Genomic DNA, 16,436 nt, shown 5'->3' on the forward strand with positions numbered 1-16,436 from the left:
CTCTTTTTAGAACATAATTTGCTTTTCTTCCATACATGTTTGAATTTTCAATTTTTTTTTTTAGGCTGGTCTTAAAGCTCCCAGTAAGCTAGCATTAACTGTATTTCAAGTCCAGCAGAAGTGCTTGTCCTTGTGGTTTTCTAGGGGCGGAGGATCCACATCCTATCATGACTTTTCTGTAGATCACATGAATGTCTTCTCTGTGGTGAGATTTAATGCTGCAAGTGCACTACCTGTCTGCTGTCCGCAAGCAGGAAGGACTTTATTGGAGATCTGGCTTGGCAGAAGCCTTTTAAGACTACTTTTTTTGTTTGTTTCACCAAAAAAAACCCCCTCCCTAGTGGAATTCAGCTTCCAGCTGCCATTGATTTTTGAATGGAAGTCCAGCTCCTGGCTCCCCACAGTGTTTCCAGGAGCCCTGCTTGCTGGACGGGCGTTTTTGGGAGCTTGTGCAGCTGCACAGAGTGAAGCATCATGCTGGGATGCAGGCAGTGCAAAGGCAGCTGGGGGATGAGGGCCAGGAAAACTTGGATTCCTTCCCCAAATCTATCCTTAAAAGACCAGAAAAAAAAAAAAGTTCTGTAAGAGCTGAAGTTTATTTCCCCCCACTCTCTGTTGCCAGTCAATGTATCGGCTTTGCATTCAGCAGCAACTGCTCTGAAGTGTCTCGCAGGAGTATTTTCTTGGGAGATTTCAGTTCAGGAATCTCTCACTGGGGGCTTTTTTTCATTATTATTTTTATTTTCTGCTTGGTTATAGATTGAAGACTGGGGTAAGCAACCAGACCTGGGCTTAAGTGTCTCATTGCTCTTTGGAAAATAGTGGGCTTTAGTGCTTTAGATTATTGAAAAATCTGACTTGACTGAGGTGCAATTTATCAGGTCTTTCATCTTAACAGAATTTACCGAGTAATTATCACTGTCAGTTTTCCCTCTGCAGCATTGCATTAGAAAGCCTCGATTTGCAAAGTCTGCTCAAGAATTGTTTTTAAAAAGTTCCTGTTCCCATGTGAGAAAGTTTCCTGTAGGTTGTATGAAAATTGCAACTTGTATTAATTTTTTTTTGGTGGCAAATGCAGATATCTATATGCTATGCTAAGTGGACTTGACACCATCTCCGGCAGTAGTTTTTACCTTTTTTTCTTAATTGCATGAGGTTTGCCTTGAGTTACTGACTGTGAATTGCTTAAATAGGGGGATGAAATTGTCTTTAGCTCCCTCTCCTGGGTAGTTAAGGCATTTGCCCCTATGATGTTGCTGCTTTTGCAAACTTGAGCTATTTTCAAACTCTTTCTAAGCATCTCTGCTCTCAGTGGAAGTGGTGAGGAGCACAGCATCCATGCACAGGATTGGGAAATGTGGTGGCTTAGAAAAAAAAACAGCAAACCAAAACAAAAATACTCAACAAACCCCAGACCGAGGTGAAGCCACGTTTACTTTTTGCATGCTGTGAAAGAGTTAGTGAACTGCATTTCTTAGGCTTTGCTGCTGGTGAAGGTGGGGCTGCATGTGTATACAGGGTGAGCCAAGGAGCTTGGGGTTCCATTCCTTCTCCCTAATTTTATGCTCCAGAGGGATGGTTTTGTTGGAGCTGTTTATTTTCAGGCACTGGCAAGTTGTGGAAGGGAAGGCTCTGTGGAGTTCCAACCTCTCTGCATCCCTTCCAAGTCACCCATCCTTACAAAGACTTTTCCAGGCAAGGCGTTAAGGGTACCTTTTCAAGGTCAGAGGTATCTTAACATCCTTTCCTGGATTTTGTTGCCAGTCACATGGCAGGTGAGATCCCGGGGTTGCCTTTAACTTTTCCTCAGGCCTTATGAATAATGCAGCGTGTGCTTTTTTTTTTATTTTCAGATTGAGAAAATAATGAGTTCCATCGGCGAAGGCATTGACTTTTCTCAGGAGCAGCAGAGGATCTCAGGTAGCGTACCCAGCTCGTGTGTGCATCTGTCTTGGTCGTGCTCTGTACAAAAACCAGGTGCTGGCTCCTGTGTGCGGAGCTCTAACCTGCTTTGGCTCCCAGAAGGGAAAGGAAGGCTCTGGCACAGAAGGAGCAGACCTCGGCTTCCCAGAGTAATGCTCAATACTGCTACCAGCAATTTTAATTCAATACTCCCCTCGGTAGATTCATTTAATTCTGTATAATGCAGCTGTCCTTCCTTCCCAGCAGGCTCTTGGGGGAAATGGGCTGGGTGAAGAGCATTGCAGCTGGTACCCCCAGCCTGGTGGGAAAGGGGGGGACACCCTGATTACCCCAGTGTTGATGAATACTCACCCAGTGACAGCAGTGCGTGTGTGTTATTTCTTGTTGAAACTGCCTGCTTATAAATTTTGGGGGTCAGTATTACAGCTTAGCATATGGTAAATTTTGAGGTGATGTTTTGCATGTTTGAATAGCTTTAAACAAAGGCTTATTGCTGAGAATTGTGGAATTTTTATTAGTGGCTTCTGATAACTGAAGTGACTCCCTACAGTCCTTCCCTTCAGGTGGAGCTGAGAGTTGCAGGCTTGTGTGAGGGGCCTGGGACACTTCTTAAGCTCTTCTGCAAGCCTGTGGCAGTAACAATCAGCTCCGAGGTGGCTGGCTTGTTGCCCCAGCTCACACAGCCCAATAACTGCCGTGTTCTGACATGTAAAACTTCACAACTAGTCTTTGTTCAATGTGTAGGAGGAAGATCAGGTTTTCTGCACGTGCAAAAAAAAATTAAAAAAAAAATCTAATTTCCAGCTGAAAGATGGTGTAAGGACTCCAGCCAGTATCCTAGGGATAGAAAGCTCCACTGATCACCCGGCTCCTACAATTACTGTTGTTCTCGATGTAGCCTCTGAGAAAGTCGAACTGATTGCTTAGAGTTCTCTCCTGCCTTTCAGAATATGTTTGTCTTAAGTTTCTGTTCTTCTCTGGTGGGTAGCAACAAAATTTTCTTTAAGCAGTCACTCTGAAAGAGAGCTGCTGCATATTTGTCTTCTGGCTGGTCTCACAATCCCCACAACAGTCTTGCTTTTGTTTCAAATACATAATGCAGTAGCAAGATGCTTTTTTTTTGGCTTTTTTTTTTCATTATGTAAGTGTGGGTCTGTCCCTTTGGAAATGAGCACCACCTCTCTATAGCCCTCCACATTCTAGTATTTTGTTCTTTAAGGCTCACAAAATCTTTTCAGCCCTGGGAGGGTAAGATGACAATTTTGTATTTAGAGTTGTACATCAGAGTGACTATGGCCAAGATATCAAATATCCCCATTCTCTCCACACAATTCACCCCTCCCAGCTGCGCGTTCAGTGCTGGGTGTGTTTGGAAATAAAGTCGCTCTGCAGGCACGGTTGGGATGGTTTTCCTCTGGGTAAGATGGCAGCTGATGGGGAAGCGCGGGCTTGGAGGGGCTGTCTGGCCATCGGTGGGGCTCCGTTACGTTGGGTTGTGTATGGTGGTGTCCTTTAGAGCCTCTTTGTATTTCACAGACTAAAGAACATTTCCTGGGGACCAAGAACGCTTGGGCAAAGCCTGTGTGGGGCCAAAGGGTCCTGCTCAGGTAGTTTGTCTTAACTAGAGCTTACGAAGGGCCAGGTTTTACTTTGGTTGCAATAAATAAAAAGAGCAGCTTCTGCCACCCAGCCTCTATAAAACAAACCGCCCAGAGTAGTTGGAGTGTTGCGGCGATTGTCCAGCAGAACTACCGTTTTTCTGCAGCCCATAAAATGTTTTACCCAGAATATTTTAACATTTCTTCTCCAGATTTCTGTCTGTAAAACTCTAGATGCCCTATCACGGCTTCAAATCAGATAAAACTCATCACAATTTTTTTTTTCTATATATTTCACCTACGTACTTCTGTAACCTTGAAGTATGTAGTTTTATTAATTCTATTATAAAACTTTATAGATAGCATGTGAGATGATTTAGTTGTGCATTTTGTCTTTGCTGCTTCTAATTTCCATAAAACAAGGTGAAGAAGGAATAGTAGTGTCATTTAGTGCATTGATTTTCCTCAAACAAAGCAATGTCCTCCTCCAGCCATGTTTGCAACTATTATAACTCTTAACTCCGCAATGCAGCATCAGGGCGACGGGAGATGGTCCTGGGTTAAAACACTCTCATTTCCATAAATGTTGTAAGTAGAGGCGGCTGGGGTGTGGGGAATAGCGAACCCTGTGCCCAGTTTGTGTTCCGGATCTGGACTGGGATGGCAGAGTCCAAGTCTCGGTTAAAAATCTTCCTCCGTTGCTCCTGCAGTGACCTAATGGCATGGCTCGGCTCTGCACATCAAACAGGATCGTTTTGCAGTTTTACCAATGCTTTTTTCCCCACTATACTTTTTGTTCCTTCTTTTGAGGAAAGTAGATGTGAAGGGGAGGTGGAACTAATAGAGGAAGGCGGCTTTGGTATAGGTACAAATGTCCCTGGACGTGTCTCCATACGTGTTTGCAGAGCGGGGAAATAACCTACCGCTTTCCCAGCTGACTGTCTCAATGCTTCTACATTTCCGAGCTGCTCGGGAGGTTTATTTTAATTCTTCCCTTCCCGGGATGCAGTTTCACTCTGGAAACTAGCAGTTTGTTAATGAACCTGTCCCCTCCACTGCTGCTGGCAGAGCCGTGGGTCCTCGGGAGCGTTGTCTCCCATATGGAGCCGAGTCTGTGGCCTTCAAAGGAGGAGATAATTGTTTGGCTTTAATGGTGCCTTTTGAAACGGAGCTGTCTGTAGTGAGACACAGCGTACAGCGCTGGATTAAATGGATGCCAATGAACTCTGCTGTCTGGGGACCAAAGGTGCCAAAGTATCGTGTACTGCTCAAGGGTTTTAGAAAATCTACATCTTGAAATTGTTGTGTAGGAAATGCTTTCTGATGGAGAGACCGGTTCAGCTGTGGCAGTGCTGTCCTCTGGGATACTTCCTGGCTGACCAAGTGCCACCATCCGAGCAGCTGGGAACAGTCCTGCCTGTTCGGGGACACGGCCATATCCTGACGCCTCTTGGATTTCTCTGGGGGGAGGATCATCCTCCCCGGCCGGTTCTGTTAGGGCAGCGGCTGTGCTGGGAGCAGGACAGGGTGATGCCAGCTGCGGGTCAGCACGAGTGTCGTGGTGGCTGTACTCTTTGGATGTGGTTAATCTGCCACATGCCTCAACTTGGGTGATGCTAGGCTTTTTCTGAGTATTCCTGTAGGTATCTATATCCACTCAACAAGACTGCTTGCAGGACAGGTGCTTCCCCCCTGTGCTTTAAGCATGAATTCCCTTCTCTGCCTTTAAATCAGGAGCAAAGACAAAAGCTGAACTCAGGAGCTTGTTTGCCTTTACTGCAGCATGATGGAGGATGCTGGAGAGCTGCCACCGTGAGGGATTCTGTCCTTTTAAATCCTTCACCTCCACACTGCTGCATCTGAACTGCTCCGGGTGGGCAGCGTCTCCTCGTGATGAGATGCTAATATGTATCCGCACACACAGCTCACGCTTGCCATAACAAAGCTTATCTCGTATCCATTTGTCTGTTGGGTTTTTGCTTTGATGAGGAGGAACCCACCATGTATTCCCAGTGGGAGCTTAACCTGTGCCTGCCCTAGATGCTACGTACTGATTAGGGCTCGTGTTTTCTAGGGGCCTTTGCAGAGGGATGTGAAACGGTCTGTGGGTTTTGGTTTAATGCAATGGCTAGCATCCTGCTTTGTGACATCCTTCCCCTCCCTGAGCCAGTCCGTAGCTGTAGCAGTGTGTGTGATGGATCGATATCGTTAGTGAAGAGGTCTAACATGGAGGGGAGAGGAGGAGCCAGCCCTTCAGCAAAAGCTGCCGTTGTGCAGGGGGTTTTTGGGAAAATGGACACCCATCTCTGGAAGCAGGCGGACCCAGGAGCTGCCTTGTCCTTAAGCCATGTGTTTTCCTGCGGGCTGTGCTGTGTTACGCTTGGTTTGGGATCCCTGGTACACAGATCAGCTGCTGTGCATATTCCTTTTTTTCTCCTTCCTTTCCTACAAGTGCAGCTAGCCACAGAGCGGGCAGTGCTTTGCCAGCCCCTTGCTGCGAGGACGAAGGGTGTCCTGGGGTGCGTGTACCCCTACATTTGTGTTTTCTAGCAGTGTTTAGCTTTTGCTCCTCAGGACTTGGCTAGGGCTGGTTTAACAGTTCAGGTCATATCACGGATGTGCAGGGAACTTTCCAGGTGCTCTCACATCCTCAAACATGGGTCGGCTTTGAGGATACTGGGGCTCCTGACTAGTTTTGTTTCTGAACTCGCTAATTGGACTGGAAAGGTAAACCGCCTGGCTTGGCAGTTACTGCAGAGATAAGTATGTTTGGAGTCTGTTTACACAAGTGGTTATTGCATACAACTGGTTTGGGTCTAGGGAAAGCAGGGACCCTTGGAGTTGTGCTGGAACAAGCCAAGGCCCCGAGACACTTGGTTTCAGGTCCCTGCCATGCCCCAGACTTCCCATACAAATTTGGGCAGATAGCTGGTTTCTGTACCAACTTTCCTCCATAAAACAGGGTAACAAAACTTCTGTGTCTTGCCATGGTGTTATGGACGAGCACATTGAACTTCTGAGGCCCCTGGATGATAAGATAATCAGATGCATCTTGGCATCTTTATAGAATTTGGAGCTAGAATCTATTTCTTGGCCAACAGGTTCGACCCTCTCATTTCCTGGTAAAACTTGTAAGAAAATCTTCCAAATGTATTTCCCGAGGGTGGGGTGGTTTAGGTGGAGGCAAGGAGTCATCTGTCACTGATCCGTGTTGGTAAGTGCTTTTTGGAAGTTGGGGAATTAAGGAACACCATCTCTTAAAGGGTACCGGGTTCCACCTAACCTTTGCCTTAAAGCATTTTTTTTGGCCTGGGAACAGACGTTTGTATTCAGTCTGTGCGTCTCTGCATGCGTGTTTGGCAGTCGCGTGTTTATTTAACTCCAGCAACCCGCTTCTGATCATCTCTTCCTTCCGGATGTGGGCAGGGGGGTATGGGGGTGCAGGTCTCGCAGCAGAAACTCATCCCCGCGGCACCGTGGCGTCTTATCTCACCGCAGGCTTTGAACAAGAAACCTGTGTGTTGCTCACTGGCTTACAGCAATGTGTCAGGCGGCATTTCTCTCCCCCAAAATAGAGGAGATGAGTGGTCTCTGCTCAGTAAACCAGCTTGATGCAGGCAAGAGGCATGCTGCACTGGCCAGGGAATGCATTTGGGGCTTGGCGAGTTAACGCTGCCGTTGACTTGAGCGAGGAACATTGGTGTTTTACTTGACAAAAGTAGTTTGTTAGTGATCTGCGTTTGGCTGATTGATCTTGGTTCCAGTAAGGTCGGATGCTGGCTGTATTTCTTGCATCTGATAGCATTAATGACTGTGTTCTCCTTGCCTATCCATCTTGCCTAATGTGCTGCCTGAGTTTATAGCCCCCCCTCAATGGATTTAAGAGCTTTCAGCAGATGATCATCCCCAGCTCTGGCAGTAGCTACCTGCCTTGGTTGTCTTGCATGCTCACTTGGTGCGGGGACAGTGGTCTCATCAACACGTGCTTGGACTTGCGGTTTTTTCTTCCCAGTGAAGCTTGGTCGTGTGTCTTCAGGCCACACCAGGTCATGTTAAACCGTTACAGTTTTCCATAAGCAAACAGGAAACTCATTTCTTCCTCCAAACAAGACAAACTTTGCACTAAAGGTCATTATTGAAATGATAACTTATAAAAGGACCTTTCTGAGCCCTGGTAGCCCTCTCCCTTCCCTATTTTTTTTAAAGCATGCTGTGTTACTTGAAAAATGTCTTGCAAGAGGAACTGAATTGCTTGGCTTGCTTTTTTTTTGGCAACTTTTAAATACTCTGAATTATTTCTAACTATACTCTGTTGAATGTTTTCCCCCTCTGCCATCCCCAGACCTTTTAAAGGTAGGATTCCTAAAATGTGGAACATAAGGAAAAGGATGGAGCTGAGAATTAGGAGTTTGTTTTAATTGGAAGTTGTGATCAGGCTCTTGCTGCGGGGCACGGTGGCTGGGATTCATTTGCTCCCTTGTCATCCTTGTAACATGCAAATATTCAGTGTATTTGGGACTTCCTTATTTTCAGTCTAGGATGTTTTGAGGTATCTGTTCTCTTACGTTTCTTTTTAAAGTAAACCCCTCCATTCCTCTCCAAGTATCGCCCCTTCATTTTGTCTTGATTTGAAGTGGTTTTAAAAACAGAAAAACTGCACTTGGTGTCACTGTAGGTTTCCCTTTTTAGAAGGAGAAATACATTTACAAGCGTACAAAAGGCTGAGTAGAGTAAATAATTTTTTAAAATTAAATTCAGGAGCTCAGAGGAAGGAACTGCTGTGGTTTCATTCCCCCTGCCAATAGCCTGGCTGCTTCCAGAAATGCTGTAGTAGGCAGCAGGCAGTTTCCTCACCTCTCTCAATAAATTAATTCTGAGCCAGCCACAAATCACTTGGAACTGTCAAAGCAGACCTGTAACATCATTTTTTGAAAACCCGAGCCGTGTAGTCCATCATCGAGTAAATATTGAGAAGTCAGTAATTTCCACTGGAGAGTTACAAAGCTGCCGTCTCCCTCCCCTCTCCTGCAGCTTCTGCTGCGAAGGCTGCTCACTGCTTCTACAGTGGATGGAAAAGCTGGGAGGGGTAAGAGGATGAAGAGAAGGGAGGGACAGGCAATGCGAGAGCCGGAGACAGGACTGAGAGTGGAACGGCAAGCGTGGAGCTCGCTGCCTTCAGACAAAGCACGCCACTGCAGCGCTCTGCAAGGACGCACAATCGCTTGGTGAGGGGCCACGGCTGCCTGGCTGCTGGCGGACCAGCAAGGATCGATGGAAGGGAAGGATGGAGACCCCGGGCGAGCAGGAGCTTGTTGCATAAATTCCAGGTTTAGATGCTGCCCTTCTGCACAGGCTGTGTTAGGGGAGGGAGACGGAAACCTTTTGTGATCTCTGCGTTTCTCGTGCTGCAGTGTGCACTAGAAAGACTGGCCAGCTCTCTTGAACTCGCCGAGCGCGGCTCGCCTGGCAGAGGAGCTCTCCTGTGGACCAGAGCAGCAGGATCCCTTACCCCAAGAATTTCCAGTGAACACCGTGAGCTCTGCGTTGTGCAGCCATTGCAGCAGGCAGGGGTGGGAAGGATGGCTTGGAAGGTACCAAACAGCTTCAACTGACCTGAAGGTTCAAAGAAAGCAAACCTGGTTTTCCTGATCATCTTTTTATTTGCCTATACCCTTGAAACAGATCCACTAAGAAGCCTGAAAAATTCTGCCTGTCTTGCATAGCATATTTCTGGTTTTGTCATATTTAAGGTCTCAGGCTTTTCTAGAGGAGAGTAGCAAGTCACTGGACTCTCTTCCCAGGGGTGAGGGAAGGGAGAGCTTGTCTGCTCAGCTTCTGTAGGGTGTTGGGAAGAATTTCATTTATCAGAGGCTGAGAGGAGGTGCCAGGGCATGTCTCAGACTTGAGCTGCTGCAGAAAGAGGAGAGAGCGTGCTTGCATTTGATTTCTTTTTGTTTTGACATGGTTTGGAAGAAAGGAACTAAAATGCCTCCTTCTCCAGAGCTGCTGCCTGTTTGAGTGAGGGGCTGGGATGCAGCAGCTGCACTTAGCTGATGAAGAAAATGAAGGAAGGGCAAATACAAGCATGCACCAAACACCTGGCAGGACTGAATGTATTGGGTGAAAACCGTATTGATTCCTCTGTCTCTCTTGCTGTCACCCAGTGCAGCGGTGTAGTTAGACTCTCCAGTGCAGCCAGCCCGGTCTGAGCAGCGTGCTGAAATGCCATGTGTCTGGATAGGTGGTAAAATGACAGTGCCAGGACTCTCAGACTCATGCTCGGGGTCACTCATGCCTCTGCTCCTCTTAACACCATAACGGAGAGGAAAAAGCCCTTACCATGGTTTGCCTCTTTCAGGACTGCTTGGGGAAAAAAAGTATAAGCCCTTCTTTTCTTCTGCTGCAGTTTGTGTGCTTTCTTTGTCTTGCATGTCTTCCTGTGGACAGCTGCTCTAGTCTGGCTTCTGCTGCTTTTCTGAAAGTCCGTCGTGTCTGTTCTGTGTCTCAGCTGCATGAAGATGTATTTTCTCTCTAGCTGCTTTATTCCTCCAATGCACCTGGCCCTCTCCACTGGCCCGCTGAGCAGGGTAGTGCATCCGAAGTTGCATGGATGAGAGGACCCGCACGGCTCTGTGCATTTGTGAGCGGCTCCGCTCCATTCCCTCGCACCTACGACTGTCTGGGAATGCCTTGGGTGAAAGTTTGCTACCCTCCTCCCGCCCCCTTCAGCTGAGCCAAGGAGTGGATCCGCATCCCCGTGGGGTTGGGCTTCGTATGTTTGCCTGGCAAGAAACTCGCCTGAGCCCTGAAAGCAGTGCATGTGATGTCATGGTCCCAGGAGTGCTCCTAAACAGTTTGCCCGGGCAAGGTGTTTTCTTTTCTGAGTGTTAACTGGGATACAAATTAAACCCGGAGGCACTGGAAGCTTGTTGTCCATGGTCTGTGCACACAAGAGGAACTGTCTGCCAGCTGATTTGTTGTACTCTGAGCATAATTTTTTTAGTTTCTTTATGGTAATGACTATGATGTGGCAATGCCATCTGTCTTCCTCAGAGTGCCGCTGCTACCGCCTTAACGGTTTTTCCCTTTTCAAGCGTCTGCCGATTCCTCTCTCGTCAGGTTCACGGATGCTGGAGCAGAGTGTCGGGGAGTGGCTGGAGTCCATTGGCCTGCAGCAGTATGAGAGTAAGCTGCTTTTGAACGGCTTTGATGATGTCCGCTTCCTGGTAAGTTCCTGGGTGGGACTCACGGGCTCTAACAAATGTGTTGGCTGAAACTTTACGTGTTGTTGATACCCCGTGTCAGCTGCAGAGCAGATCCAGGTTCTGCAGCCCAGCAGAAAGGTCTTGGGCGTGTGTAAAAGGTTAGACGAAGAAATGAGGGTTGTGCTGGATCAGGGTCACATTTAATTCAGGTGTTGTAGTTTTTTCACTGTAATTTTGATATAAAATTTATTTACTCTGCCTCCTAAATCTTCACTATCACATTTACTCCAGAACTGAAATTCACTAGTGTTGGAAGCAATCACTGAGCTATGAAGGAGGTGGTAGACCTCTTGTTGAAAGTATCCTTACTCTAAGCATGCAGACAGGATGTTAATGAGCTGTACTTAATTGAGTTGACACTGTTGGCTCTGAAACCTAATGATGACAAGATGGTAATGCTTAATGTTGAGGGTTTTTTTAATAACCAGTGTCTAAAACTTAAAGCTGCCTGGTGTAAAAATTTTGAGAATTCATATGGAACTGCAAAGACAGAAAATCTTGGTGCTGTGGGACCAAGCCATGCTTCCTGCATGGCTTAAAGAAATGCTTTCTGAGTGTGACTCCAAGTTCTGTGAATAAAGATTTCTAAAAATGGATGTAAACCTTTGGAGAAGTCATTTGGGCTAATGTAATATCCTGCCTTGGAAAGGGAGTGGGGGCACCTCTTTGGTACTGTGGCCAGTACAGAGATATCCAGGAGTATGTGTGCTTGACAGCTGCATTGTGAGCTGGGTGAGGGGGGGTTTGGAAAAACACAGCAGCCATCTGACAGTGGTGAGGGAACATGGGGGGCAGCTGGGGAAGGAAGGGAAGAATGGATAGAGCATGGACAGAGGGGCAAGGAATTGCACGTCGGAGCAGCGTCAGCTGGGGTACTTAAAGGCAGGATGTAATTATGTTTTTAAAAAATGACCTGAACAGGATAAATGTCCCTGTGAATGTCGTGGGATCTCCAAGTACCCCTAAAAGTTGAATACTGTGGCAGTATCCAGCCATACCTCCTGGCCTCCGTGGCAAGCAGCTTATCCCTTTGTCTCCCCTTAGCCTGGCAGGGCCAACGCTCCCCTCGAGAGCTGGATTTCACTGTGGTTTATGCACCTTCAGCAGAGGAACTGCTGGCGACAGGCGACAGCCTTGCCACGCACCCTCTGCCTGTTCCCTGTCCTGTCCTACAGCTGCGTGCGGCACCTTCCCTCCTCCCTGGGGAGGATTTGGGGGGAGCTGCCCCCCGCCAAAGCCCCGATGCCCTCGCAGGGCTCCAGCCCCGCCGCTGCTGTGCAGGACCGGGGACAGCTCGGGCCCCCAGGTCCCACCCCGCTGGTCCCAGCCCTTCGGTGGCCCTGGGCCACTGGGACCACCGTGCTTCAGGCGGGTGCGTGCCGCTCCAGGAGAGGTTCGGCATCCCCTGCGCGCTGGGGCGGTCTGACTCGAGGAGCGAAGGCTCCTTGTGTGTGTCTCGTGATGTGATTTTCACGGTGTGTGTGGAAGGAGTTGCTTTTTAATGTTCACGGCTGGATGTGGGGTTTTTTCCACCCATCCAGTGCTGGGTAAGTGCTCCCAGTGTAGGAAATCAGCTTCTGCTGGTTTTGGGAGGTGGGACGCTCTCCTCACTCATTCCTCTCAATTTTTAAAAGGTCAAATAATTTAACAAAGATTTCCTGCAAACCCTGGCTGGTTTTTGTTTTGCTGCTTATCCCTTTTACTAGGAAGTTGACTCTGGTACCCATGCCAAGACTGGCTTTAATTCCTTTCATGCAAGTCCTGGGAACTTCAAGCTAATACAGTCAGCACAGTATGAAAGTTGAATTATTAAGAATCTTTTCTTCTGTGGTGTTACTTGCCTTCAGCATCTGATGTGGGAGTAAAACCTTCAGATACAGTACAAACGAGGAACAAGTAGTTCATTTGGTTTTAGTAGTGATTTTGATGTTCTCAATGAATTATTAAAATTGTTGTAAACACTGAAGCTGGCTAGTGCAGAAAGGACCTGGATGCTCCTGGCGTGGCAGGCTGTCCATTCCTTTTCTTCTTTACATAACAATTTCTTTATTAACTGCCACTTTCAATTGCTAACGAAGAATATTTCAAACTAAGTGGCATTATTTTCCTGGAGTTAAACGGTTTCTGTGAAAGGATTAGTCCCTATTAGGACCTCATTATGTTAAATATTTCAAGGTCCAAAGAATGCTGGGTAACAGTTTGCAAATTGCCAGATGGGCTATGAGGCTAATTAAGTTTTAGTAGCAAAAATTAAGAAGTTGGAGTCTTTTGATACGGAGACACTCTTGTTTTCTGTGTGAGATTTTTGCATTGCATTACTCCCTGTGTATAGTGCTGCAGGGTTTTTTCTGTATGCGGAGGATGCTCTCTTTGCTGCCCAAGTCCCAGGTGCCTGTTTGTGAGCAAACAAGAAGCTTGTACGTTGGGTAGACAAGAAAAGCATTGCAAGAGCAGACTGTCGGATGTGTAGTGATAGTACAGCTGTAAAACAGGGGCAGCATCCTATAATATACCTAGGAAGAATGCTCAGCCTGCAGTAGACAGTGACTTAAAGTAGGATTAAGAAAACAGCCCTAGCAGAGCAGAGCTGGTAAGTGCAGTGGGGACAGGGTGAAATCTGGTGTTTGCTGGCACAGTGGCGTTTGGTGCTGTTCTTCACTTAAGAAAAATAGATGTTTAAAATGTACTGTCTACCTAGTAGGTAATACAGAGACAAAAACTGGAGGGTGCAGAAGCCTGTCTGGTGCTTTTTAGTGCTGTTGCAGCCCTTAGTTTGGATAGTTCTGGTTTCAAGAATTCCTGATGTCCTGTGTGTTTTCACTTGGCTCTTGTGTTCCTTTACACCCTGTATTACAAAAGCCTTTACGCCCCAGATAAAGGAAATGAATCATGAATGCACAGTATGGTAAAGTGATTTGAAAAGTGCTCTGTAAATATATTGGGCTTCTTAATTAGATGTTAATCTAGAAAGGCAGAAACATGCATTGTTTTAAGGAATAATAATTCCATTCCTCTCCGGACACGCGGCCGGCCATCTCACTGGTGATAGCTCTGTGCAAGCTGCATCTCTAGCAGCACCGAGGAGAACCGGTGAGCAGGGAGGGGGGTGATAATCCTGCTCCCTCTCTCCGGGTCTGCTCGTATGCTTCAACAGGCAGCACTGACAGCTGAAAGAGGCTTCAGAGAAATGCAGTTTTCACAGGTTTACGTCGAGGAGGCAGGGTTGGAGACGTAAACCGTAATGTGAGCCGTGAACATTTTACAGGTTTTCCTATAAAAAGGGAAGGTAGAAGAGTATTTTAGCAGGTAGCTGGGGTGGGCTGTGAATGTTGAGCTGAGGCTTCTCTGCTGCTGGGAAGTCCGGCTCTGCGTCTGCGACAAAGTTTTAGTAACTTGTGGCTGGAGTCCTCGTGCTCCAGCAGGACCCCAGGCTTGCGAGATCAGCACTTCAGTTGTCAGCAAACTAAAAATTTCTGTGCAGTTCAGATCTGCTTTGGTAAGAGAGTGATGACTGCAGCCAGAACGGACCCTCGTCGTGTCTGTGTCTCTACTAGTGCTGTTTCTCTTTTGGGGGAATTCAGGACAAATAATAGAGTATTACTTGTAGTACCAGTTGGTTCTGAGCAGTGTCAGACAGGGCTTGTTGGGAATATTCTCACTTTTGGAACTTGCAGGGATTTTTGAAGGCTTGTGAATTGGTTCTCAGGGAAGAACAAGTCAACACAACCATGTTAAGGGGAAGGGAATCACAAGTATTAATGCATAGATGCAGTGACTGTCATCCTGCCTGGACACAGATACCAGGTGTTTTAGGAGCTGGAGCTGGGATGGGACGCTGCAGACGGGCTCAGTTTGCAGTACTGGCCTCGCTGATCCAGTGCTGAAAGCAGCGCTTCTGTGATGTAAAATTCTTGTTAAATCTGCAGAAGAAAACAAAATGCTGCAGCATTTGATATGGCACAGGGGAGCATCTCGGTGTCGCTGACTGGTTTCGCAGTCAAATACAAAACCAAGAACATTTATGGCTAGTTCAGAGTAAAGGATCTTGATCAAGTATTGACTTCAGCCAAGGACGGGTATTGCTATCACAAGTCAGCAGGATTATTTAAACGTCAATTTGATGTGACGTTAAAGCTTACTTGCCAGTGTACGTGTTTCTGGGAAGGGACTGAAGTCTACATTTATTTCAGATAGTGTGTGATCTTTTAGCTTGGTTGAGGGAAGAGAGGGGCTATAAAAGATGGATTTAGATAGCTTAGTTTTCTGAAAGACTGAGTTTGCTTTCCAAATACTAACATCTGCATATTGGGCCGGATCTCTGTATCTGGAGAAATTCTTATGTTCACTTTAAGTTGCCCACAACAGCTTTGTTGTGGTGTTTATGGGCAATGCTAGGAAAGAGGCTTTCCCTGATTTTCTTGCTGTTACTCTCCAGCACAAACCCCGCAGTCCAAGGGAGCAGATTCTTTTGCTCATCCTCTCCCTTGCCACTGAGTGACCTTCACTGCCAGCATTGCTGGCTCGGGGCAATCAGACTGTGACACTCAACTTCTGCTTTTAATGTGGGGCTTTAATTTGAAGAGCAGCCTGTTCAGCCAGCCGGGGTTTTAAAAAAAAAAAAAAAAAAAAAAAGGCTGAAACGGAGATAGGGCTTCAAATTCTCCATTAGAGGGGAAAGGTTTATTTGTGCGATGGGTAAACATAACTGAATTGAAGTTGCTAGCTGAGTATTGCTGGCATGGGCTGTGCTGTCCTTGACTTAGCAAAAATACAGCTTTGTAGAATAAAATCCTCAGCAGAATTGCATGCCAAATGTTAACAGTACTAATGAACCAAGAATACCCCACCATCCAAAAGGAGCCAGCCCTGCTACCTCCCACGTGGAGGAATGCAGCCCTTCTGTCTGCGCAGGGTTTCATGAGACCCATTGCCTCATCCTTCACCAGAGGAGGAAAATAAAAGGTCAGATCGCAAAACCGTAGCAATGAACAAGCAGTGTAATTCAGAAAAACGCACTATAAATCGACTCAATTGTCCTTGACCGGTAATGAGCTGGGGGAGCTGTAAGAGTAGGAAAAAAGTCACAAGAATATGGACCCAGAGGGATTCTGCTGCTCCTAGAGCTTGGTCCCATCGTGTCTCCTGTGATCACCAGTGCCCCTGCAGCAGATGCTCTCTTCAGGAGGTCCACGGGAAACTGGTTTTGCACAGAGGTGGACTGTGCGTCCCAGCGGCAAACACAGGAACAGCCTGGAGGGAAAGGGCAGGCTGGACTCTGCTGTGTTTTGGGAAAGAAGGGACGTTGCCAGTGTAATGAGAAGGAATTGCAGTAATTCATGGTGGAATTCCCCCACAGAAGCTGGGAAGGAAATGCCATTACCTTCACCCTCACTACAGTATTTTGTGATCCCACAGATCCCATAAATGTGTCTGAGATGCTTGCAAAAGCTTTTCCCTTCCCTTGGAGGGCTGAATGTTTGCTGCTACTCCAGACAACTTTTCAGGCTGACATCTGAGAAGGGCAAACCTCACATGCTCTGGCAATTGTACCATTATTCTGTAGTTGAACTTTTTATTCAGTCCAAAGATGTTTTGATTCACAAATGAGCAGGTAAAACAGAACATGAACCATTTTTTTTATTGCTTTTTT

The 16,436-nt window shown here is 46.8% G+C and overlaps 1 protein-coding gene across 11 annotated transcripts in view; it reads left to right on the plus strand.

Moving 5' to 3' along the window:
- The window catches only part of ANKS1A (ankyrin repeat and sterile alpha motif domain containing 1A), a 107,093-nt gene that overhangs the window by 67,775 nt on the left and 22,882 nt on the right, over window positions 1-16,436 (plus strand). For all 11 annotated transcript variants that reach the window (XM_075776029.1, XM_075776031.1, XM_075776033.1 and 8 more), the window contains 2 exons: window positions 1,854-1,920; window positions 10,641-10,747. In XM_075776029.1, coding sequence (XP_075632144.1) covers window positions 1,854-1,920; window positions 10,641-10,747 — 174 coding nt within the window. The remainder of the gene's footprint in view (window positions 1-1,853; window positions 1,921-10,640; window positions 10,748-16,436) is intronic.

Source organism: Balearica regulorum, chromosome 25 (genome assembly GCF_011004875.1).
Source record: "Balearica regulorum gibbericeps isolate bBalReg1 chromosome 25, bBalReg1.pri, whole genome shotgun sequence".
Classification (NCBI taxonomy): Eukaryota; Metazoa; Chordata; class Aves; order Gruiformes; family Gruidae; genus Balearica; species Balearica regulorum.